This window comes from Peromyscus maniculatus, chromosome 1 (genome assembly GCF_049852395.1).
Source record: "Peromyscus maniculatus bairdii isolate BWxNUB_F1_BW_parent chromosome 1, HU_Pman_BW_mat_3.1, whole genome shotgun sequence".
NCBI classification, from domain to species: Eukaryota; Metazoa; Chordata; class Mammalia; order Rodentia; family Cricetidae; genus Peromyscus; species Peromyscus maniculatus.
This window is the reverse complement of record NC_134852.1, coordinates 198,879,883-198,905,186: the sequence shown is the minus strand read 5'-3', so window position 1 is coordinate 198,905,186 and position 25,304 is coordinate 198,879,883. Positions and strand designations below refer to the sequence as shown.

Below are 25,304 nucleotides of genomic sequence, written 5' to 3'. Positions count from 1 at the left end.
CTGTAGATAAAGGGCGCTTACAAAAATTCTGTCTACCTGTATTTGATTCCAGGCCCCACATCGAGCTGACTGCATGCAGCACGCTGAGCTCTGACCTCCACACGCACACCCATGTACACCCATACTCACACAAGCAATCGTAATAAGGACTTCCTCTTAAAAAATTGAATGTGGGGCGGTGGTGGCGCATGCCTTTAATCCCAGCACTTGAGAGGCAGAGCCAGGCGGATCTCTGTGAGTTCAAGGCCAGCCTGGGCTACCAAGTGAGTTCCAGGAAAGGCGCAAAGCTACACAGAGAAATCCTGTCTTGAAAAACCAAAAAAAAAAAAAAAAAAAAAAAAAAAACAAACCTGTATCTAAAAGGAAACTGCCAGATACCTAACATGTTTACACTCCCCAATAACTATAAAGATGGGTGTTTTTTGATCCATATCAAAAAGACTGTCAGAACCACAAAAATGTAAGTAAATAACTCAGAGAGCAACTGCTTATTGGCTGGGCCATGTGCCTACAGTCCGACCCCTGTGCAGACCCTCAGAACCACTGCCTAGAACAGAAGGTTCCCTTTGGGGTCAGTCTGCCACAGGACACATCTAGTGATAGCTGAAGACTAGTTCGGTGATCAGAACAGGATCTGATCAGGATCAGGGCAGTGGAGATGCTGTTGACGTGTGGTAGGGAGAGGCCAAGGTGCTGCTGAACAGTATGTGACTGTCCCACAGTGAGGGAAAATCACCCCCAGAGGTTTTCACCACCTAAAGGCTCACGCTGCTGTTCCAGACCCATTCAGTCAGAATCTGGGCGAAAACCCAGGCACTGGTGTTTGGGCAGCTCCTCGGGTGATTTCTGGGCGGGGAGCCCCTGGCCTAGAGAGGCTCCTTTTGATGACTGTCCAGCAGTGGCCTGGGGGAGGTGCACAAAGGAAACTGGGCCGGGTCTGATCACCGGCAGTCTGCTGGACTGATTCGGTGGTGGTGGTGGTGGTGGTGGTGGTGGTGGTGGTGGTGGTGGTGGTGGTGGTGGTGGTGGTGGTGGTGGTGGTGTGGTTTGGTTTGTTTTTTTCCGGCTAGCTTTGAACTTGAGGCAATCCTGCCTCAGCCTTCCAAATCCTGGGATTATAGGCACAAACCGCCAGGTCTCGGTGGAATTACATTTTTGGCCTAGTATCACTAGGAAAAAGCTCTTGGGGTACTTTTCCTGCTTCCCAGCCCCGCCAATCCTGTCTGCCTGCTCCCCGGACACAGCACAGACCCGAGGAATAGGAATGACTGGCTTTACTTGCGCTTCAATGAGTCGGGCCTCTTTAGAGTTTAGAGGCCTGCTGGGCTGTGGGAGCCTACAGCACAGAGACCTGCTACTTCAGGCTGAAGCAGAGAGGCCTCTGAGAGGAACCAACAGGACGAGGGGCAAGTGGCACTTCCAGTCAGCTTCACCTGAGTGTCAGAAGTCCCCAACCTACCAAGTGGCACGCCCCTGCCGCAGGCCCCCAGCAGCTCCTTGGGCGTGGCAGGCAGCTCTGCCCTTCTGGTCCTCCTTCCTGCTCGACCCACGGGAGTCACAGTCCCTGAGCACATTTGGCTCAGCCCTTGTCCCAGCTGAGGCAGACGCGAAAGACGGGCAGATCTCAGTGATGCTCCTGGTTCTGCCCCCGGGGCTCCCCCACACCATCTGTTTTCTGGGCTGCACCCAGAGAGGGTGAAGAGGCAGGATGCTGGCCGGCAAGAGGCTCCTGCTGGGACCAGGGCACTGCCCTCAGCAGAGTGCCTGTGCCACACCTCACACCATCTTAACGTCCAGCGTATGGACCTGTGCCAGGTTCTGGCGCTGGGCCTTGACCATACGTAGGCGTCTCCCATGCAGCGTGAACTGGGACCAGGTGAAGAGCTGGAGCAGGGCACAGGTGATGGGCACCAGCACCAGCAGGTAGAAGCAGCCCTGGCGGAGGGTCGGAGCCTGCGCTGGGGCTGGGGCTGGGGGCTCTGGCCATGGCTGAACACTCCCCACGGAAGTCACTGCGGGCTGCTGAAAAAGGTCATGACCTAGGACAAGAGCACACGGAGGGCGCGTGGTCAGCCCCGCTGCCCCCAAAGTCCACAGGCACACGGAGGGCGCGTGGTCAGCCCCGCGGCCCCCAAAGTCCACAGGCACACGGAGGGAGCGTGGTCAGCCCTGCTGCCCCCCAAAGTCCACAGGCACACAGGGCACGTGGTCAGCCCCGCTGCCCCCCAAAGTCCAAGAACAGCATCTCAGTGTAAGTGTCCTAAACTACAGCTTAAAAATTTTTTAAACAGTCTCACTATTGGCTGGCCTCAATCTTGCAGTTTCCTGCCTTAGCCTTAACAAGTAGCTGGGATTGTAGGTATATGCTACAATTCCTAACTACTTATCTATATGTTATTTTTAATTTTTTGTTTTGAAACTGGGTCTAAGTAATCCTGGTTGTTCTGGAACTTGCTATGTAGACCAAACTGGCCTTGAATTCACAGAATTCACTTCCTGCCTCTGCCTCTGAAGTGCTGGGATTAAAGGCAAGTGCCACCATGCCCAGCTTCTTCTTCTTCCTCCTCCTCCTCCTGTCAGGGTATCTAGCCCAAGCTGGCCCTAAACTCATTGTGTAGTCAAGGATGACACTGAGCTTCTGATCGCCCTGCCTCCACTTCCTGCGTGCTCGGGTTACAGGTGTGCATCACCAGCCAGCTGGTTTATGTGGCTCCAGGAGTCAGACTCCGCCTTCGTGCATCCTAGGCAAGTGCTCTCCAGCTGAGCTATGTCCTAAGACAGGCGCAGGCACCCTAGGTTGTTCTCGGAGTCAGTACGGAGGGTGCTGAAGTTAACCTTGAACTCCCCGTCCCCTGCTTCTGTGTCCCGAACGCTGCAATTACAGGTGTTACCGTCTTGCTCGGCTCCTGCCCTAGCTCTTTTTCCGTTTGTTTGCTTTGCTTTTGAGACAGGGTTTCTCTGTGTCGCCCTGGCTGACCTCGAACTCACTATGCAGGCCAGGCTGGCCTCGAACTGTATCTCTTAATGTCTGCCCCAGAACCATTTCTCACATTTTCCCTTCTCTTGAGTGACCCGGCCTCTGTCAAGCATCTGTCAGTCCTCAGCTGTCGCTCCCCACACCCGGCCTTATGTGTCGCCTCAGTTCCATAATGCATCCCACCTGCCACCTCCCTAGTCCAAGCTCCCATGGCCTCTGCCAGGCTCCTCAACATCTTCATGCTACTGACCACTGTCTGTACGAACTCCTGGGGCAGTGACAGTGGACTCCAGACGTCAAGCAGATGATGACACTTGCCGGCCTGTAACTCCACCTTCCTTAGGCACTGAAAATCCAATCCATATGCCACCCTCTCCACCCCTCACTGTCTAGAATTTTTTTTTTTTCAAGACAATGTTTCTCTGTGTAGCCCAGGCTGTCCCGGAACTCATTCTGTAGACCAGGCTGGCCTCGAACTCAGAGACCCACCTGCCTCTGCCTCCTGAGTGCTGGAATTAATGACTTAACCACCCTGCCCCTGTTTAGGCAGCTAAGATTTTGCCTGTCTTAACCATTGTCACCTCCCTTACACACGGGACCAACCTCTACAGAGGTCTATGCTGATTTGTTGAATGAATCAATGAACTTGGGAAAAAATGGAGAGGTGGGCCACCAAGGGTTATCATCCCCAGGCAGCGCAGGCCTAGGCACAGCCCTCTGCCTCCCAGGGCGGGTAGGACAAGGAGCCTCACCTGTGTAGAAGCAGAGAAGCCAGGTGCCCAGCAGTGGGGCAAAGGTCTGGCCAGGTTTGGTCACCAGGGCAACCATACCGAAGAGAAGCGCCGAGGCTGCCTGGGTCCGGTGGTTCAGCACCAGGTCCTCATCCACCAGGTCGGTGACCACCAGGGTCAGCAGCTTGCAGGTGCCCTCGGTGAAGACACGGTTGCTGCCCGTGGAGAGAGGAGCGCGCGAGAGTGAAGGGGGTGGGCACAGAGGTGTGGGGGCAAGGGTGGGCGGGGCATACCTGGCAATGAAGAAGCAAAGCAGGCCGGGGCGGTCTGGGCCAGCCAACAGCATGAGGAGGCTAAGGCCCAGCTTGAGCAGGAAGAGCCCCCGCACCACCGCATAGACACCCCAGCGACGGCACAGGGGCAGGAAGTAGAGGTTGTTGAGATGAGGCGCAACATAGGAGATGCCTGGGGAGGGAAGAGGGCCCGCTTCTTCAGGGCAATGCCACTCAGCCTCTGCGGCAGACGTTGTAATGACCACTCAATTTGCATTAGCTGTATACCAACAGTGTCTTGCACTTTTCACACTTTAGTATCATAGGTTAACTCTTATGTGTATGCATGTTTTGACTGCATGTATGTCTGTGCAGAGGCCAGAAGAGGGCACTGGATTCCTTGGAATCAGAGTTACAGGCAGTTGTGAGACACCTTTTAGGTAAATGGGAATCGAACCCGGGTCCTCTGGAAGAGCAGCCAGTGCTCTTAACTGCTGAGCCACCTCTCCAGGCTGCTTTTCACACCTTCATTTTCACAAGCCCTTCAAGGTAGGTATTGTAGTCCCTTGGTATTTATGGGGGTTGACTCTAGCACCCTTGATGCACAGCAAAATCTGTGGATTTTCCAGACCTTTATAAAAAACAGCATTGTCTCTGCATAGGACTTACATACATACTCTCATATCTTTTATTTTGTTTTAGTTTTTGAGTTTAGTGTCATGCAGCTCGAGATGGTCTTGAACTCTTGATCCTCCTGCCTTCATCTCCTGAGTGTTGGTTAGTCTTAACCACCACACCCAGCTTTATTTTGTATTTTTACTTTATGCATTTGTTTTCGAGACAGGGTTTCTCTGTGTAGCCCTGGCTGTCCTGGAACTCTCTCTGTAGAGCAGGCTGGCCTCAAACTCACAGAGATCCGCCTGCCTCTGCCTCCCGAGTGCTAGGATTAAAGGTGTGGGCCATTACAGCCAACCTATTTTGTTTTATTTGCTTTTGTTTTGAGATAGGATCTCACTATGTGGCCCTGGATGGCATGAAACTCATAACTGGCCTCAAACTCACAGAAATCAGCCTGCCTCTTCTTCCTGAGTGCTGGGATTAAAGGCCTGCACTGCCTTGCTCAACCTCTTTTTATTTTAATTTTAATTATTTTGACACAGGGTCTCATATAGCCCAGGCTAGCATCTATCTTGCTGTGTAGCTTAGGCTGACCTTGAACTTCTGATCCTCCTAACTGTACCTCCCAAGCACATCGATTATGGACATGTATCATCACATCAGATTCCTATGGTTCTACCAACAAGGCCACACCCCCAACCCCTCTCATAGATTTTAAATTATCTCTTTTTTCTTCCTTTAAAACATTTTTTTGTTTGCTGAGGGTTTTTTTTTTTTTAATTGTTACTGTTTATTGTTTTTGAGACCCAGGATGGTAACAAAGTCTCATCAATCCTTAGTTTCCACAGTGCTGAGATTATAGGTATGTGCCATCAAGCCTGGCCTAAGTGCCATCAGTTATTTATAATATCCAGTACCATGTAAACACTATGCAAATAGCTATTACACTGTGTCATGTACAAGACAAGGACAGAAGGACAGAAGAGGCTGCGGAGTCAGTGAGACAGCTCAGCAGGTAACTGGCCTGCCACCAAGCCTGACGACCTGAGTTCGATCCCTGGGCCCCACATGGTGAAAGGACAGAACCAGCTCCTGCAAGTTGTCCTCTGACCTCCAGATGTGTGCACGGCAGGCATGCACCCACACTCTCACCACACCAACAGTGAACGATAAACATGTAAAAACAAAGAAGCCTACCCGTGTTTAATGGAGACATACTTTGTTCTAGTACTTTCCATCTATGATCGGCTGAAGCCATGGGTATGGAACACACCAGTAAGGGGCCACTCTACTATTGAGACCCTCCCTTTACAAGTAAGAGTGGGGGTGGGGAAGAAAGAGAGAAAAGGCCTGGCAGGGGTGGCACATGCCTTAAATCCCAGCATCTGGGAGGCAGAGGCAGGCAGATCTCTGTGAGTTCGAGGCCAGCCTGGTCTACAGAGCGAGATCCAGGATAGCCAAGGCTGCACAGAGAAACAAGCAAACAAAATGATAGCTCAGAAAGATTCGACAGCATACCCAAGTCCACTCAGCAAATGGCACACTGGCCGCTGGCTGCATCACATTGCCTACGGGTGTCAACCATCGCTGTGAGGACTGAGGTGAGGACCACTAGACCTCCACCTAAGGAAAATGGAACTGGGGGCAGGATGTGCAAGCTGCTGGCCTGAGGGAGCACTTACCCAGCAGGAAGGAGCCTGTGGAGAGCGAGATGTGGTCCGACAGCAAGTGTTCCAGGAAGAGGGGGAAGAAGTTACTGTTGAAGTGGCAGTGAAATACCTACAGGACAGAACGGTGAGAGTTCACAGGGCCACGGGCCAGTGGGGGCCAGTGGGGGCCAGCGGGGGCCAGCGGGGTGGGGGGGAGCAGCGGGAGTCAGTGGGGTCCAGAGGGAGGCCAGTGGGGGCCAGCAGGGGCCAGCGGGGGGCCAGTGGGGGTCAGCGGGGGTCGGGGGGGCAGCGGGGGCCAGTGAGGGGGAGGGGGCAGTAGGGGCCAGCGGGGACCAGTGGGGGCCAGCAGGGGGGGGGCAGAGGGGGCCAGCGGGGGGGGGGGAGCAGCAGGAGCTAGCGGGGGCAGGGAGGGGCCAGTGGGGGTCAGTGGGGGGGAGGGGGCAGCAGAGGCCAGCGGGGGCAGCGGGGGCCAGTGGGGGCCAGCAGCCCTGGACCTCTCCCTATGCCACCCAACATGGGACACACCAGAACAAACCTAAGAGACATTCCTTGTGGCCTACCTAATTTTACTAAAAGTTTGAAGGCACAGTAAAATAGCAACTAGAACAGTTTTTAAGTTTTCATGACATAAAAATAAAGAATTAATTTATATATTTAAAATGTATTTAAACAAGCTGAGCGGTGGTGGCACACGCCTTTAATTCCTGTACTCGGGAGGCAGAGGCAGGCAGATCTCTGTGAGTTAGTTCAAGGCCAGCCTGGTCTACAGAGAGAGATCCAGGGCAGGCACCAAAACTACACAGAGAAACCGTCTCAGAAAAAAAAAAAATTATTTAAACAACATAATTTTGGATAACTTGTATACTACCTATGTTTTAGATGGGGCATTTGATGTTTTAAAAAAGATTGCTACAGGGGCTGGAGAGATGGCTCAGTGGTTAAGAGCACTGGCTGCTCTTGAGAGGACCCAGGATCAATTCCCAGCATCCACATGGAGGCTTATAGCCTTCTTAACTCCAGTTCTGGGGGACCTGACATCTTCTTCTGGCCTCTCTGGGTACCAGGTACACACTTGTGCACAGATAGATATGTAGCCAAAACACATAAAATAATAATTTTAAAAAAAGTACTGTCACAGAGTCCCCATAAAGGGAATCTCTCAGAGCCAAGTAGGGTGTGGCTCATTCTTTTAATCTCAACATTTGGGAGGCTGAGGCAGGTGGATCTCTGTGAGTTCAAGGCCAGCCTGGTCTACAGAGTGAGTTCCAGGACAGCCAGGGCTACACAAAGAAACCCTGTCTTGAAAAAACAAAAAAAAAAGAAAAAAAAAGGGGGGGGGTTGCTGGGGGATGGTCTTTCTGTATGCTGTGAATATGTGTTGCTACCATTGGTTAATAAAGAAGCTGCTATGGCCTATGGCAAGGCAGAATAGAGCCAGGCGGGGAATCCGAGCAGAGAGACAAGGAGAAGAAGACGGAGTCAGAGGAGACGCTGAGGGCTGCCTGGGGAGCAAGGTGTAAGGGACACAACACAGTTAATGCCAGGAAGCCACATGGCAAAACATAGATTAATAGAAATGGGTTGACTTAAGTTTGTAAGAGCTAGTTAATGATAAGCCTGAGCCATAGGCCAAACAGTGTGTAATTCATATAAGCCTCTGTGTGTTTATTTAGGACTGAATGGCTGTGGGACAGGACGGGGCAGAAATTTCCATCTATGGTGGTGTGTGTGTGGGGGGGGTACATAGAGAACCTCCCAGTCTTCACATCATGGATGAAGACAGGACTGGCCTCGGAGAGAGGCTGAGACCTGCCTAAGATCTCATAGTGAGAGGCAGGGGTGGGGCTCAGTGGTGGAGTCATTACCTGACTCCACAGCTCTCAGCACTGTGGGGATGGGGGCAATGGCGCAGGGTGGCAGTGAACACAGAAGGTGCTAGAACCTAGGTCTCCTAACGTCCCAGCCTTCCTGCCATCAAACCTCAGGAAGGAGGGGTGAGGGAACGGCTCCCCATACCTGCACCAGGTCCATGCCCACGAACCACAGGAAGTTGTGATGGCGGGCCAGTTGCCGGAGGTACTGACCCAAGGTGATGCTGCCCGCTTCCTCCCCACCCACCAGCAGCTCCTCTTCACACGCGCTGTGGGCAGAGGGGAGGAGACGGCAGGGGTTAGACCAGAGTGGGCCAGAGGACTGAGTGTTAAAAGTGGACTCTGAGCCTAGGGAGCCGGCTAGTCACTCACCCGCCGTCCATGACCAGGGCCGAGCACCCCCTGTCCCTCCTGGTGGCCTCAATCCTCTGCCTCAACAATTGTGTGGCCCCCAGAAAGCCCAGTCCAGAGCCAGCAGCTAGTACCACACAGAAGGCACGGAAGGCGGAGAAGTCCTCCTTGTTCCAAAAGGCGTAGGAGGCGAAGACGGACAAAGACCCGGCCGCGCTGAACAGGGAGCAGTAAAAGTTGAGGTGGGTACGGTCGTGGGCTGAGAGAGCCAGGTCAGCCAGCAAGGCATGGTGGTGGAGGTCCACGAGGGTCAGGAAGCCATCATAAAGGCACAGGCACAGCAGGAACTGCAAGCCAGCCGGGGCCCAGGGCACCCAGAACGCCAGGAAGGACAGCGCCAGCAACGGCCCATGCCAGCTCAGGGCCCGGACCCGCGTCAGCACCACGTCCCTGGAGGAGAGCCCAGCTCCTGACCTGTCGGGGAGAGGAAGGTGTTAGGAGGTAACCTTCTGGCCTGAGCAGGCCCGAGTTCCCCTAGCGGGGCCCAGGAAACGGGATGGAGGAATTCCCACCAAGATACACCCCACGTTTCCAGCCCCTGACTTGAGACTTAAGAAGCACAGCTTACAGTCATCCACCCTCTCCTCAGCCCATTGCCCGCCAGGGCTGATGACCAAAGGGCTGCGGGATGACGATTCTCAGGGTTGGGGAGAGAAATGAGCCCAGACAGGGAAGGGTAGGGGAGCCATTAGAAACGGCAGGGTAAATATGTGGTACAGGGCCATGAGTAGCCAGCCACGCCCCACTAGGGTCAACCCCTCCCCCTAGCTGAGCCATGCTCCTACCACAACTGGCGTCCCTTCCTTTTCCCACCCCAAATCTGAGCAGCGGTCCTCCAGCTTGGGGAGCATTGGGGTGGAAAGAGGCAGTGGGACACCATCCCAAAGACACACACCGGGGCTGGGAGCGGAGGAACTGGCGGTCGCTGAGCCAGCCGAAGAGGGGGTCGTTGAAGCTGTTCCAGAGGAGGAATACAGTCTGCGAGAAAGGAGAGATGGGGAGCTGGAGAGATGGCTCAGCGGTTAAGAGCACTGGCTGCTCTTCCAGAGGACCTGGGTTCAATTCCCAGCACCCACATGGCAGCTCACAACTGTCTGTGACTCTACCTCCCGGGGATCCGACACTCACAGACATACATGCAAGCAAAATATCAATGCACATCAAATAAATAAATCATTAAAAGAAGAAGAAAAGAGAGATGGGAAGTTGGACTACACAGGGCTCCCCAGTTCTAGTCTTTCCCCAAAGTAGGCGGCAGCTTCCGGCAGGCAGGCTTTGTTTCTGTAAGTTCTTCCGCCAAAGCCCCTCTCCTGGCTGGTCCACACTTCAAACCCAGTGGCCCAGGGCGGCTTGTAAGTGTATCCCACCTAAGGCAGTGGCCAGGGCTGCTACTAGAATTCTCCGGCTTTTCTGGCTGAGTCTTGCTGAACAACACAGCCTGCCCGCGAAGCGCCTGCCACTGGGACAGAACCCAGCTCCTCCTGTCTGCCCGGACGGACGCCTGATGCCCTCGTCTCCCACCGCCACTGGCTGCAGCATGCTTGGCCTACCTCTCCAATCCAGAAGGACACTTTGTTGATCTTATACACCGAGACAAAGGTGTCCACATAGTACAGCAGGAACACATTGTGCAGGATGGAGGTGAAGAGGGCCACGGAGCCGTACACCACGGCTGTGGGCAGACCCAGCAGCCAGGCTCGGGGCCAGGCTAGCCCCATGGCTGCTGGCCAAGCCTCAGCCCCAGGAGCACGGAGGAGGGTTCACGGACGTTGGCAGTCTGACCATTCTCGTCTCTGGGGAAGAAGAAACCAGTTAGCAACAAGGATCGGCGCTGTCTCTCTCTCAATCTAGCTCTCCGAGTCCTTTAGTTTTTAAGATAAAATAATTCATTCCAGGCTGAGGTCTGTAGCTCAGTGGCTGCCTTCTAGTCCAGTGCCTGGGTTTAATCCCTGACACTGAAAAAAAAAAAATTCTTAAACTCGTTTCCTTTGGGAGGGAATCTGCATGTAAAACGAAGCTGGGGAATTACCAATGAAGTAGGGCAGAAATAATCTAAGCTAGAAGCCACCACTCTGGAGTTACTCCATCTCAGCCTATGGGAAGAGAAGGCGGGCATCCAAGTACTGGGCCAGCTCACATTATAGGGCTGGCTGCTCAGCATGCTGTACAGCCTTCACTGTCTAGACATGCCCACGGTGGGTTTAGGCAGTATGCTTACAGCATCAGTCAAGGTCAAAGGGAATCATTATGTGAAAGAACAGGTGGATTAAATGAAAAAGCCCATAGTAAATGCTCTATACACCAGGCATGATGGCACACGCCTCTAACCCAGCACTAGGAAGGCTGAGACAGGAAGACACTATGTCAGCCTGGGCTACATGGTTCAGGCCAGCCTTGGTTACACGATGAAACCCTACTGAGAGAGGGGCAGTGTGTTCAGTAAGTACATATTGGTATGATCATTATCTTTACAAAATTCCAAGAAACACTATTATGGTCTTATAGAACAACCCCACATTAAAAAATGCTGAGGAACTTTAGCCAATGTCATGCAGCAAAGGAGCAATAGATTTGAATCCAGACTTTATTCCCCTTTCTCATCAAATCCTATAAATTTTTCCCCTTTCTTGAATTCAGGTTTTTATCTGATGACAAAGCCTTTCTTTTGTTTTTTTGTTTATACAGCAGGAACACATTGTGTGTAGTCCTGGTTGCCCTGGAACTCGCTCTGTAGAGCAGGCTGGCCCGCCTCTGCCTCCCAAGTGCTGGGATTAAAGGGATGCACCACATTGCCTTTGTAATTGACCTCCAAAACAGATTTCTGTGCACTGGAGAAAACGGGAAAAGCCAGTGAGAAGTCTGCTCTAAAAAAACAGGATGTGAGCCCAGTGGTGGTTCACGCCTTTAACTGGGAGTACACCACCACTCGGGAGGCAGCGGCAGGCAGATCTCTGTGAGTTCAAGGCCAGCCTGGTCTACAGAGGAGCCAGGACAGCCAAGGCTACACAGAGAAACCTTGTCACAAAAAAAAAAAAAAAAAAAAAAAAAAATGTGAGAACAGGCATGCTGGCGCATGCCTTTAATCCCAGCACTCGGGAGGAAGAGATGCAGATAGATCTCTGTGAGTTCGAGGCCAGCCTTGTCTCCATAGTGAGTTCCAGGACAGTTAGGGCTACATGGTGAGACTCTATCTCAAAACAAAAGAACAAGATATGGCTGACTGTGGTGGTGGTACACACCTTTGATCCCAGCACTTAGGAAGCAGAGGCAGGCGGATCTGGATGAGTTCCAGGCCAGCCTGGTCTACATAGTGAGTTCCAGGCCAGCCAAGTTACATAGTGAAAACTGGTCTCAAAAGAACAAGATGTACAAGATTCCAGAAATTCCACCTCAAGGAACTAACCCCAAGAGTTTATGTGTAGAGGTATGCACAGCAGCAACATTTATAAACAGCAAACAAGGGGCTGGAGAGATGGCTCAGAGGTTAAGAGCACCGACTGTTCTTCCAGAGGTCCTGAGTTCAATTCCCAGCACCCACATGGTGGCTCACAACCATCTGTAATGAGATCTGGTGCCCTCTTCTGTGTACGTAATAAGTAAATAAATAAATCTTTAAAAAAAAAAATAAATAAATAAAATAAACAGCAAACAACTGAGGAACAGAGGAAACAGGAGGTGCAAGATGGAAGAGAGGTAATGCCACGTGACAGAACGTAGATTAATATAAATGGGTTAATTTAAGTTTTAAGACACAGTCCAGGGCTATAACTAAAGGGCAAGCTTGATTCTCTCCAAAAAGGACCACACATGGGCAATGCTGGCACTGGGCACAGAGACTTAAGAACAAACAGGAGGAGCCAGGTGGATCTCTGTGAGTTCAAGGCCAGCCTGGGCTACAGAGTGAGCTCCAGGATAGCAAGAGTTACACAGAGAAACTGGTTGTGGGATATTTGTACACTGTGTGAAGATCTATTTGCTGCGATTGGTGTGATAAAAAGCTGAACAGCCAATAGGTAGGCAAGAGATATAGGCAGGACTTCCAGGGAGAGAAAAGAAGAGGAGGAGAATCTAGGTGCTGGAGAGACAACATGGAGAGGAAACAGGAGGTGCAAGATGGAAGAGAGGTAAGGCCACGTGACAGAACGTAGATTAATATAAATGGGTTAAATTTAAGTTTCAAGAGCTAGTTAGAAACAAGCCTAAGCTATAGGCTGAGCTTTCATAATTAATAGTAAGTCTTCATGTCATTATTTGGGAGCTGGATGGTGGGACAGAGAAAGACTCATCACATATAGCGTCCAACGTGAAGGCTTGAATATCCACACAGGGCTTGAAAAGCAGTCTCTCGGGTAGGCTCTGCATACAGAGGTGTGGGTCTTTTAAGAAGCCCTGCTGTGCAGCAGAGCACTTGAGCAGCCAGAAAGCTAAGTAAAAATGCCTGCCGAATGGAATCGTGGTGGACACGGGCAGCTTCCCAGAGCTGGGGCAGAGCATGAGGCTAGGCCCTCCGGGAACCCGGTGGGGCAGAGCCAGCGGCCAGAGCTGTGTAACAGCTGATGTGGACATTTAAGGTTTCTCTCTAGGTCACAGAATGCTGCAGGCATGTAGTAAAGTGGTCCAAACCGAGAAAACCTTTAAAAAGATACAGTAAAAAAAATGAGTATAGTCATAGAAAAAAAAATAGTTATCACCGGGCGTTGGTGGCGCACGCCTTTAATCCCAGCACTCGGGAGGCAGAGGCAGGCGGATCTCTGTGAGTTCAAGGCCAGCCTGGGCTACCAAGTGAGTTCCAGGAAAGGCACAAAGCTACACAGAGAAACCCTGTCTCGAAAAACCAAAAAAAAAAAAAAAAAAAAAGTTTAAAAATAATAAAAGTCTTTAAAGAGAGAGTAAAGTAATATTAAAAAAATAAGCCATGTAAAGATGAGAAATCCAGGTGTCTGGATCCTGTATGTGTTTTATTGACTAGGAATTTTTTAAATGCTAATGCACAAAAGACAGTAGCTGCTGAGAGACACTGGATTATGGAAACTGCTAAATTAAACCAACCTATATATTTTAAAAATGTCTTAACTTCAAAATGGAAGTCAGAAAATATGTTGCATTGGGGGAGAGATTATACCTTTGTTTCCACAGGAAACAAAAAGTTATGATTCTCTTCAAAATGAATGAAGATCAGATTTGATTGGTGAAGACCTCTGGCTATAGACATGAAAAAAGGAAACCAAGAAAGACTACAGGACAGGTAACATATATGCTGATTCCTCTACTATGGGAACAGCTCTGAGACTGGATGAGACATGGTAAATCTTGTTGGCTACAGAGTCCTCATGGCTTATTATTACATGCCATCCTTTCATATGGTATGGATAGAGGTTTGGTTATATAGTCCAAACAAACATAAACTGGTGCCTTTTACCTGCTCAAATATGAAACAAAAAAATCATCTTCAACTGACTTGTGGACATTCTATACTTGTGTTAATGCAGATATATGTTACCTTTAAAAGTTTGTGTTTTCAGGGAAAAAAAAAATGGGACCAGACACCAATAAAGACAAGTAGCCCAGGAGATCCAGCCTTAGAATGCCTCTTTTGCATTTTCCTCAAAAATTCTGAATCCAGAACAGCTTCAAAGCTGCTAGCTGAGATGGTCCAACATCACACACTACTCCAACCAGGACTTCAGATAAGCCCTGCACTTTCCCATCACACAGAGACTACACACAAAAAAAAAAAAAAAAAAAAAAAAAAATACAGCTAGCTCTCCCAGGACTTGACCATTATCCCAATTTTCACAGGGTCCCATAAAGATGCTGTTGCCCCCAGACAACAGAAAGAAGTCTAGATAAGATGATATCCACATTCCCAAGAGCTGCGGTGGATGGTTTTGGTCATTTGATGGGTCATGGGTGTTTGTCATCATTTAGGGGCGTGGGTTGTAAGTTGTTATTGGTAATGGTCAAAAAAGAAGCTAAACTAAGGAGATTAGATTCAGGGATCTCTTTCTGAAAGGCAAAGGGGAGTATAGTATAGAAATGATGAGATTAAACGGTTAGATAGTTGAGTCTACTTTTAAACAACCACTAGTCTCAAATATTTTACATTGGTATGGATTTTTGTATATTGATACAAATTTAAGGTTATTTTTGTTAAACTGTATATATGTTTCTACTCTTATTTAAGGTATTGTACCTATGCAGCTAACTTAAAAATGTAATATAAAGTTCTAGTCCTTGAAAGCTATTATTATAAACCATTTAGGATAATTAAGAAATAAAGGTTAGTAGTTATCTATAACAATCAAACTTGTAGTCATGTAAGGTATGTTTTCAAGGTCAGAGATATAGTTTAGATAGATGGTGTTCAAACACTTCAGAGACCTACAGAATATGACATTTAAGATGTTTAAATAGCCAGGCGGTGGTGGCGCACAACAGAGCTAGTCCAGAACAGGCTCCAAAGCTACAGAGAAACCCTGTCTCGGGGAAAAAAAAAAAAAAAGATGTTTAAATAACATAAGGCTTTTCATGACAGTGAGATACATCTGTTCCTAGCAGCACCAATCTACATCAAAAAGGATGATGAGCATCAAAGATCCTCCATATGAACTTTGTTTTCTTTGTGGCAAAAGTCAGCCACTGGGCAACAAACTGCCCTTGCCTCAACTGATGTCAGTATGCTGTCCAAATTGGACAAGCAGGACACAAAAGAAAGTGACTGTCTAACTTTGCCAAGACAAGGTGGGACAACCTTTCAAAATGCCTACTTTACAGAAAAGTCTGTCCGATAGTCTAGGCCTGTAGGCTGAAGATGGATGCCCCAACATTGCAGAGGAACCTTGGTGACTGTCCAGGCAGCCTCTGTCCTTCCTATAGTTTTGGAAGTTGTTTGCTCTGTACTTCCTATTTACTTGGGTTATATTGTATCCTTCTCAGGTCTCTGATGGCTTATAGTTACAGTTTTCCTTGTTACCAAATTCCAAAAAGAAACTTACATAAGAGATATAAAGTATATAAGGTTGAGAGACCTGAACACTTAGATTGTTTATCTGAGAAAATGTTTTTGAGGTCTAAAAAGATAGTTTTGTACTGGTAATATAAGTTAGGATAGAAAGTGAATTAGGTACAAAACTTTGGACTCACTAAAATTGGATAGATAATACAGTACTTTCTCCAAATTTGCCAAATACAAATGGACTGGACATTTTATTATTTTTTTCTTTTTTGAGACAGCGTTTCTTTGTGTAATAGCCCTGGCTGTCCTGGAACTTGCTTCTGTAGACCAGCCTGGCCTCAAACTCACAGAGATCTGCCTGCTTCTGCTTTCAAAATGCTGGGATTAAAGGCATGCACCACCACTGCCCAGCTGTGAATGTAATTCTTACCTGATAACTGTTCTTATCATATATAGTTTTACTATGTTAGAGTTAAAACCTTTCCTTTTCATTGAGACAAAAAGGGGGAAATGTGGTATAGTTTATATACTGTATAAAGATGTACTTGCAGTGATTGGTGTAATAAAAAGCTGAATAGTCAAATGCTACGCAGGAGGTATAGGCGAGATTTCCAGGGAGAGAAAGGGAGAGGAGGAGGAGGAGGAATCTAGGCACACCAGAGATGCTGGGAGACGTGGAGAGGAAACAGGAGGTGCAAGATAGAAGAGAAGTAAGGCCATGTGATAGAACATAGATTAATATAAATGGGTTAATTTAAGTTTTAAGAGCTAATTAGGAACAAACCTAAGCTATAGGCCAAGATTTCATAATTAATAAGTCTCTGTGTCATTATTTGGGAGCTGGCTGGCGGGACAGAGAAAGACTCGTTACAGAAACCCTGTCTTGAAAAACAAAATACAACAACAACAAAAAGTAACCCAAGGCCGGGCAGTGGTGGCGCACGCCTTTAATCCCAGCACTCGGGAGGCAGAGGCAGGCGGATCTCTGTGAGTTCGAGTCCAGCCTGGGCTACCAAGTGAGTTCCAGGAAAGGCGCAAAGCTACACAGAGAAACTCTGTCTCAAAAAACCAAAAAAAAAAAAAAAAAAAAAGTAACCCAAGGGCTGGAGAGATGGCTCAGAGGTGAAGAGCACTGACTGCTCTTCCAGAGGTCCTGAGTTCAATTCCCAGCACCCAGATGGTGGCTCACAACCATCTGTAATGAGATCTGGTACCCTCTTCTGGTGTGCAGGCAGAACACTGTATACACAATAAATAAATAAATCTAAAAAAAAAAAAAAAAGTAACCCAAAACTAATAATAATAGTAATCTAAATTAAGACATCAAGAAACAATGGTCATGTGAGGACAAAACCTGCAGTAATGTAGCCATGAGCCAAGGAAAGCTGAGCATCACGAGTGGACTTCCAAAAGCTAGACGGAGAGGGAAGGGCTCTTCTCTAGGGCCTCCAGCAGAAACATGACCCTGCTAGGCCCTTGAATGTGGACCTTTGCCCTCCGGCCATGAGAGAATACAGAGTTGCTTTTAGCCATCAGTTAGTATCATCTGTTATGGTAGCTAATGCCACTGACCGGATTCCCAGAGAGCCTCCGATCTCTTCCCGAGACTGCATGGCGCAGAGGTTGCACATACCCTCCCCCACCAGTCATAGCCTGTTTGCCCTCTGCCCTCGTCCAACAGAAGGAACAACGTTTCCAAGGGTCTGTCCTTGCCCCAAGACCCAGCCTGCCACATCCCTACCAATCTGCAAGGTGTCTACAATGCAGCCTCTCCCAGCCCAGCCTCCCTTTCTCTGACAAGCCTTTGTTCTTGCTGATTCTTTCTGTGGACAGGACCACCCAGGTCTGTACCTGCCATTCTTAGGAGCTAGCATGGAGCCCAGACTCCTCACACTCCTCTGGGAATGTGGGTGCAATACTGGAACCCCAGATACTCAAGAAGCTAAAGCAGGAGGACTGAGGCCAGCTCAGGCAATTGAGTGAGACCCTGTCCTAAAGAATAATTTCTCACGTCTACACTTGACTAGTCTAGGAATAAATAAATAAATAAATAAATAAATAAATAAATAAATAAATAAATAAATAGTAAAAGAAGGCTGGATGGGCTAGCCAGGTGATGGTGGCCCACACCTTTAATCCCAGGACTTAGGAGGCAGACGCAGGCAGATCTCTGAGTTCGAAGCCAGCCTGATCTTGAGTTCTAGGACAGCCAGGAGTACACAGAGAAACTCTGTCTTAAATGCCAGGCATTGTGGTGTGTGCCTTCAATTCTTTAGACTTAAAAGATGCAGGCAGATCTCTGAGTTCAGGGCCAGCCTGATCTACATAGTGAGAGCCTGTTTCAACACATACACTCAGAGAGAGAGAGAGAAACACATACTTTTTTTTTTTTTTTTCAAGACAGGATTTCTCTTTGTAGCTTTGGCTGGAGCTCACTTTGTAGACTAGGCTGACCTCAAACTCACAGAGATCCACTTGCCTCTGCCTCCCAAGTACTGGGATTCAAGACATGTGCCACTATTGCCCAGCTCACTCACACATTCATATTATACACACACACACACAGCCCAGAAAATGCGGCTTCAGGACCTTTGGGAACATGAAACAAAACATCACCTCCATTACTATCTATAACTCAGGTCACTGTCACTGTGGTGGTTTGAATAAAAATGGCCCTCGTGGGCTCATATATTTGAGGGCTTAGCCACCAGGGAGTGGAACAGTTTGAAAGGATTAAAAGGATTAGAAAGTGTAGCCTTGTTGGAGGAAGTATGTCACTGGGGATGGGCTTTGAGGTTTCAAACACCCAAGCCATGCCTAGGCTCTCCCTCTGCCTGAGCATCAGGCTGTAGCTCTCAGCTACTGCTCCAGCACCTGCCTATATGCATGGCTCCCTGCCATGATGATGGGCTAACCGTAAGCATACCTCAAAGGCTTTCTTTCGTGAGAGTTGCCTTGGTCATGGTGTCTCTTCACAACAACAGAATAGTGACCAAGACAGTCACCTCACCCCTCTCAGAAGTCCTCTATTCAAATTCATAGCCTTTGTCAAAGGCCACTCCTACTCAGTCAGTGACTGGCTTTTGTCACTGGAGAAGGAGAACCTCCCTGCTGAGGTCCATAGTTTCCAAGTTGGCTCCCTAAACCCATGCTGAGGTGAGGCTAGAAGAACTCAAAGGGTGGTGAGATAGAAAGGGCATGGGTTTTGCCCTTGGAAGGGGAAGGGTTCAAATCACTACTTTCTCCCAGGTGGAATCTAGTCATTTCTGCAAAATGGGGAAATAAGAGCGGTCTTGTATATAGCAAGCATTAAACTAATACTCAGGACACTGTGAGTCCCACCCTAGGCACAAGGCAGATGCTAAAAAACTAGTTTTTTCTTCCTTGAGACAGTGGACCTTTAGACCAGGATGGCCTGGAACTCACAGACATGTCTGCCTCTACCCCCAAGTTCAGCTTTTCCTTAAAGAGGATTGGGTCAGAGCTGGTGGGATATCCCAGGACTCAGGCTGCTTTCCGAAGTAAGGGAAGTGGGGGGGGAAACTTGGACCCAGGAGGAGTCAGAGAGGAAGCCTGCAAACAACACCCAGAAAGAACTCCAGAGATGAACCCCCGTCACAAACCTCAGGTGGAGGCAGAGCTTTCCACACAGGTGAGGCAGCCCTGGAGAGGCCGGAGGGAAGATGCTGTGGCGAGTCCTCTCCAGCCTGTGTTTCTCCTCCAGATTCCGCTCCTCCAACAGCAAGCAAACAGCCTTCCTCCTCTGCTCTTCCCACCCTCCGCCCACTTCACAAGAGAACAGAGGCCCCTCCATGGCTAGCACGGAGCCCACATTGTTCTAGGTGCATAAGCTGCCTATCCTGTGACCTGCCACCAACCGGACTTACCACTCCCTTTCACACTTCACCTTGCACAAGAGCTGGAGGCCTGGCCTGGGAACAGCCTGGTTGGTGGCCTTGGGCCAGCTACTCCCTCTCCCTGGGCCAGTGGGGACCTTAATACCAACTCTCGTCAAGTGGGGCTTAAATGCAAAAGGAACAGAAAGCACCAAGGACACAGGGCTTTCCATAAACAATGCTCCCACGGGTTTCATGACCTTTAAAAACCAGCTGGGATTAGAGGACACGGCTTAGGGTGCAAATGCACTCGTCCAAGCACAAGACCTGCGCTCGATCCTTAAAACCAACGTAAAAATGGAAGGTGAGGTGCTGGAGGGATGGCTCACTAGGAGCATTATTGTTCCCGTACAGGACCCATGTTCAGTTCTCGCACCCACACGGCAGGCAACTCACAACCCTCTGTAATTCCAGTTCCAGGAGATCTGCTGCCTCATGACCTCCACGGATTCCTGAGTGTAGATGATGCATACATACACTCAGGCAACACACATACAGGTAAAACTGAATAAGTCTTTTTTTTAGGGGGGTGGGCAGTTTTGAGACAGGGTTTCTCTGCATAACAGCCATGGCTATCCTGGAACTCACTCTGTAGACCAGGCTGGCCTCGAACTCACAGAGCTCCACCTGCCTCTGCCTCCAGAGTGCTGGGATTAAAAACATGCACCACCACCACTTGGCTAATAAGTCTTAACAACAACAACAAAATGTTTTTTTGGGGCCAGGCATGGTGGCATACACCTTCCCCCACCCCCACCCCCGAGACAGGGTTTCTCTGTGTATCTCTGGCTGGCCTGGAACTCCCTCTGTCCACCAGGCTGGCCTTAAAATCACATAGATCTGCCTACCTTTGCCTCCTGAGTGCTGGGATTAAAGGCGTATGCCCCCACCTCCAGACTGTGGCATACACCTTTAATCCCAGCACTCAGTAGACAATTCAGGCAGATCTCTGTGAGTTTAAGACCATTCTGGTCTATATAGTAAGTTCCAGGCTAGCCTGCATTACATGGTGAGATCTTGTTTTAAAAAATAAAAGTTTTTTAAACATCGGAAGGCAAGGACCAACACTTGAGGTTGCCCCCTGACTTTGTACACGTTCACTGTGACCCATGAATGCATACCCTTAAATGCAAACATGTACATACACACAGATATCATGTATATAGTATTTTCTTTACAAAACTAGTTAGGGACCCTTCTGACAAATATATAACTAAAGTCTTTTTGTTTGTTTATTTGAGGTAGGGGTTCACTGTGTATCCTGTGCTGACCTGAAACTCCTTAGGTAGACCAGGCTGGCCTCACACTTGTGGCAATCCTCCTGCCTCAGCCTCGCCTGTGCTAGAACTACAGGTGTATACCTTCACACACAGCTCTGTTACCATTGCAGTATTCAATATGGACGCCTCTCACGGCCTGCAACATCCCAGTCTTTCCCATGCGTCATTCTCCAAACTTCTTTAAATGCCACCTCCACACGTTGATTCATGTGGTCCTCTCTATCCCCAAATCCATGGATGAGACTATGTGCTGGCTCTTAGCACTTAGGACAGGTCTGGCTTCCATATCCACTGCTGTGAATCCTTCATAGTGCAGTTACTATTCCCATTTACACTTTATAGACGCAACCAAGGCTCTGAAGGTTAAATAATCAGCCCACAGTCACAAGCTATGAAGTGCTGGAGCCAAGGTTCAAAGTCGGTTTTGACTACAGATCTCAGCACTTCTCACGTCACCCGACACCCTCTTCCAGTCTTTATCAAATCCTGTTCAGTCAGTGCTCAGGCCAGGGTCATCTCCAGGCTCAGTCAGGCATTGTCTATCTGTTCAAGTAAGTCTGTTTCCTTATCTCCCTGGAGCCCACACGCTCCTTAAGAGCAAGTCCAGGCCAGTCCCACTGTGGTCCTTCCAAGCTCCTGTACCACACAGCAAGTGTTCACTTAATGCCTGCTTAGTCCATTGTCCTGTGCCTTAGAAAGGACAGTCATTGGAAAACTCCCAGAGCCCACACCGGGTGTTCCGATTGGCTGTGGGAGACGAAAGAACAGTAGCAACCCGGAAACGGGATTGTCCCTCGGAGTGAAACGTGGAGCAGATGTACAGGGGAGATAAAACAGCCAAGAGTAACATTGTTTACACTTTCTCCAAGGACACAGCACCATGCTAAGAGAACAATATGGGCAGAGCGGGGTCCAGGCAGTAAAAAGGGCAACCTTTTACTAGAAGGCGTTTCTTTCCTAAGCCTCCAACACAATTTTATCAAGATGGAGGGGTAGGAGACCACAGAAACATTTCTGTTTCAGGAGCCCTCTGGCAACTTGCAAAATCTCTCCCTTAGCCCAAGTAGGGGCTGCTGATGGACCTGGGGGAGGAAACCGAGACCGCAGGCTGGGCCTGGAAAGTAGACCATCACAAGGCGGGTGGGTGTGGCTTCCCGCTCCCTCCAGATGGAGGCCGAGTCTGTAGAGACCACTGTAGGGGAAGCTACTAAGTAACGTGCAGTCCTAGGTCAAGGCTGAACATCATTATCACCTGGCCATCGGAGTTTATCCCACATCTGTGGAGAGAGCAAACCTATTTCCTGCCTGGTTATTGTTTGTTGTTGTTTTTTGGGTGGGGGGAGGTATCAAATGAACAGGTGGAAGTTCAAATCGTAATAGAAAAGCCAGTATGAGGCGCGTCATTCTCTCAGCACGCAGCTGACCAGTCGGACTGTGGGCTCTGTCTCCCTGTCTCAGACTGTTCTGTCTCTTCCCAGCCCGGTGTAGCCCGGGGAGAGCTGTTGCGGGGCCCTGTTCTCTCCCGCAAACTAACAGGTTGCCTTCCCCCATCGCGAGAGGGACGTCCTCCTTCACAGAATTCTGTGGTGGCACGAAAATGTCACCGATTCATCTCAGAATCACAGGCCACTTCTTAAGTCCCCGAGGAATTGGGAATCAACCGAGGAGCTTTTTACTCAGAAACATGTGTAGTAGTTCTCATTACGTTTGCACATTAAAAACCACTTGATTTTAACTCTCAAGCACCAAGGCTCAGGCCTCACCCAGGCCACTAAATTGGGGTCTCTGGACGTGATGCCCAGCATAATTTTTCAAGCTTCCCAAGCGGCTCTACTGTGCCACCAGGGTTAAGGGCCACTAGATCAATGAGTAGATCCCGGCCTGAACCATCGCATCCACAAACTCATATTCCTCGGGGGGCAATCTGGACACCGCATCCCCTCTCCACCGCTTGCCCCTTGAACCGAACTCCTCCTGACCCCAGAATTTTCCCATCCACACTCTGACACCGCAAGGAACCCCGCAAACTGTCCCGGTGACTCTCACTCCGCAAACCGTTCCCGACCCACCCTCGGGCTTGTCGTCTGTAGCAGATCGGCCCCCGAGTCTGGCCGGTTCCTGACCCCTCGCCCGGGCCGCGGGCCAGCAGCTCACCGCAATCCTGGCAGGGGATGCCTAATTCCGCGGCTGCGGGGAGCCAGGTGCCAGCCAGTGCGCCTGCGCGCTAGCAGCCTCGGGCTTCCCGGGTCTCTCCCTCCGCCCCTTGCCAGCGATTGGCTCCGCACTGCTCTCCAGATCGCAGCTCGGGCAGGTGACCGCGCCTGAGGCTGTCGCTGCCATGTTTGTCATGGGCTCTTGCCCTTAGGGACCCAAAAGAAAATGGGCATCAGCAAACAGGTTGCCTGGACTCCTGACTGATTTATCCCCTCTCTTTTACCTGCCATTTCAGCTCAAATAAAAAGTTTCTCAGACTGGAGGGATGGCTCAGTGGTTAAGAGCTGTTCTTTCAGAGAGGACCCAGGTTCAGATCCCAGCACCCACAGGGCAGCTCACAACTGTCTGTAACTCCAGTTCCAGAGGGTCTAACACCCTCCCACAGGCATACATGCAAGCAAAATACCAATACACATAAAATTAATAAATAATTAATTAAAAAAAAGAAAAACAGTTTCTCTTGGGGACGCTCTCCTCCCCTTCCCTGGGATAAGCGTTTAGCACCGCCTTAAGGTCCAGGTGAGTCGTGACCAGGGACTATCTAAGGCTGGATTGTGAGCCTCAGATCACGGAAGCCACGGGATATTAGACACAGGCCATCAGCCCACAACCATGCCGCCTGACCTCTTTGTAGTGGTAGTAATAAGAATTAGATCAGGCTTCTCAATGGCAACGAAAGCCGGAGTTGCGAGCAACAGCTTCTCCCAGGTCTGCTCCAGGAACACCGGCCAGCGAGCCATGCTGGTTTGCCTCTGCCCCTGGAACCACTCCAACTGCTTCCGCTTCACGCCTGGGACCCTCACTAACCACGCCTGGGATCCTCACTAACCCCGCCTGGGACTCTCACTAACCACGCCCGGGACCGTCACTAACCACGCCTGGGACTCTCACTAACCCCGCCTGGGACTCTCACTAACCACGCCCGGGACCGTCACTAACCACGCCTGGGACTCTCACTAACCCCGCCTGGGACCCTCACTAACCACGCCTGGGACTCTCACTAACCCCGCCTGGGACCCTCACTAACCACGCCTGGGACTCTCACTAACCCCGCCTGGGACCCTCACTAACCACGCCTGGGACTCTCACTAACCACGCCTGGGACTCTCACTAACCACGCCTGGGACTCTCACTAACCAGATCCAAGCAGCCTTCCGGGAGCCACGGCTTCGAGTGGTCCCAGAGCTGACCGCCAGCTCTCTCATGTCAACCCGCCCACTATGGCTCTGTGTAACGCACCCTCCTCTGCTCTACCTCGACTTTATCATTCCAGGCAACAAGGGAGCTCATTCAGTGGGTCTGATGTGGGATGCGTGGCACTGTCTCCTGTGAGCGCCCACAGGAAGTTAAGCCTGATCTCTACTTCTACAGAGACCAGAGGAGATGGGGAAGGGAGAGGAGGCTGCCACGGAGAAGACCGTGACCACGGAGGAATTTCATGGCTAATGGGCGCTCCAGCTCCTCAGTTCACTGCTGCTCCGCCTGAGGGGGGCAGACTGGTCTGAGGGTGCACTCTGTATCCACCCACCATGGCCAGCTCTAACTTTAAACACATTTTTTCGATTTATTGTATTATTGTATGAGTGTACCATGTCCCTACCCAGAGCCCACAGAAGACAGGACAGGGTGTCAGATCTCCTGGGACTGCAATTACAGACGTTGTAGGCCACCATGTGGGGGCCTCACTTAGCAAAGGGCTTTTTTTTTATTGTTTTCCAATTTACACCTTTTAGCGAGTTAATTTCTTGTAGTTTTGCAGCCTGTCCTCAAGCTCGTTCTGTAGATCCGAACGAGCTCTCAAACTCACAGAGATCCGCCTGACTCTGCCTCTCGAGTGTGTGCTGAGATTAAAGGCATGCGCCACCACAATGTATACAGTATTCTGCCTGGATATATGCCTTCAGGCCAGAAGAGGGAGCCAGATCTCATTACAGATGGTTGTGAGCCACCATGTAGTTGCTGGGAATTGAACTCAGGGCCTCTGAAGAGGAGCCAGTGCTCTTAACCTCTGAGTCATCTCTCCAGACCCTAGTGGACACTTTCACTTCAAAGCAAACCTTGAGTCTTTCTTTAACCATCTTGGAGAGGAGGGACAAGACCAGCTTTGAAAAGTGACCCAGCAGGAATGACCTTGAGTCCTTCCTGCCCCATGAATGTAGGCAATGAGATCAGTGGCTGCAATGCTGGAGACCAAATCCCTTGCCAGACTCCTTCAGTCCTTGAACCTAAGAGACATGGCACACAAGCGGTGTCCTGAAATTCTCTCTTAGGCCTCCCACCTCCCCGTTCTAGGCTCTACTGTTATGAAGGCAGAGGCGGGTTTGGGCTGGGTTTGGACCAAGGTACACCCAGGCTGGTGAGGCGCCCATGCAGAAGTGGCGGCGTGGCCCGGTGGAAAGTTACTCACGC

General features: G+C 49.9%; 1 protein-coding gene and 1 pseudogene across 6 annotated transcripts; one reads left to right on the top strand and one right to left on the bottom strand.

The window, feature by feature from the left end:
• Positions 1-1,259: 1,259 nt before the first annotated feature.
• Positions 1,260-23,696, bottom strand: Slc68a1 (solute carrier family 68 member 1). Of its 6 annotated transcripts, none has more exons than XM_006983344.4 (9): positions 22,836-23,696; positions 10,101-10,343; positions 9,446-9,528; positions 8,512-8,964; positions 8,285-8,408; positions 6,281-6,377; positions 4,002-4,173; positions 3,730-3,923; positions 1,260-2,039 (listed from the first exon to the last, which is right to left on the bottom strand). In XM_006983344.4, exons 2-9 carry the CDS (start codon positions 10,266-10,268, stop codon positions 1,777-1,779), a joined length of 1,554 nt encoding a protein of 517 aa, XP_006983406.1. In that variant the 5' UTR covers positions 10,269-10,343; positions 22,836-23,696; the 3' UTR covers positions 1,260-1,776. The 6 variants fall into 6 exon arrangements, with proteins under 6 accessions (XP_006983406.1, XP_042120659.1, XP_015857345.1 ...); XM_042264725.2 differs by having other exon boundaries at positions 23,520-23,659; XM_016001859.2 differs by having other exon boundaries at positions 22,751-22,934.
• Positions 23,508-25,255, top strand: LOC143271230 (small ribosomal subunit protein uS2 pseudogene; annotated as a pseudogene).
• The last annotated feature ends 49 nt before the right edge of the window (positions 25,256-25,304 follow it).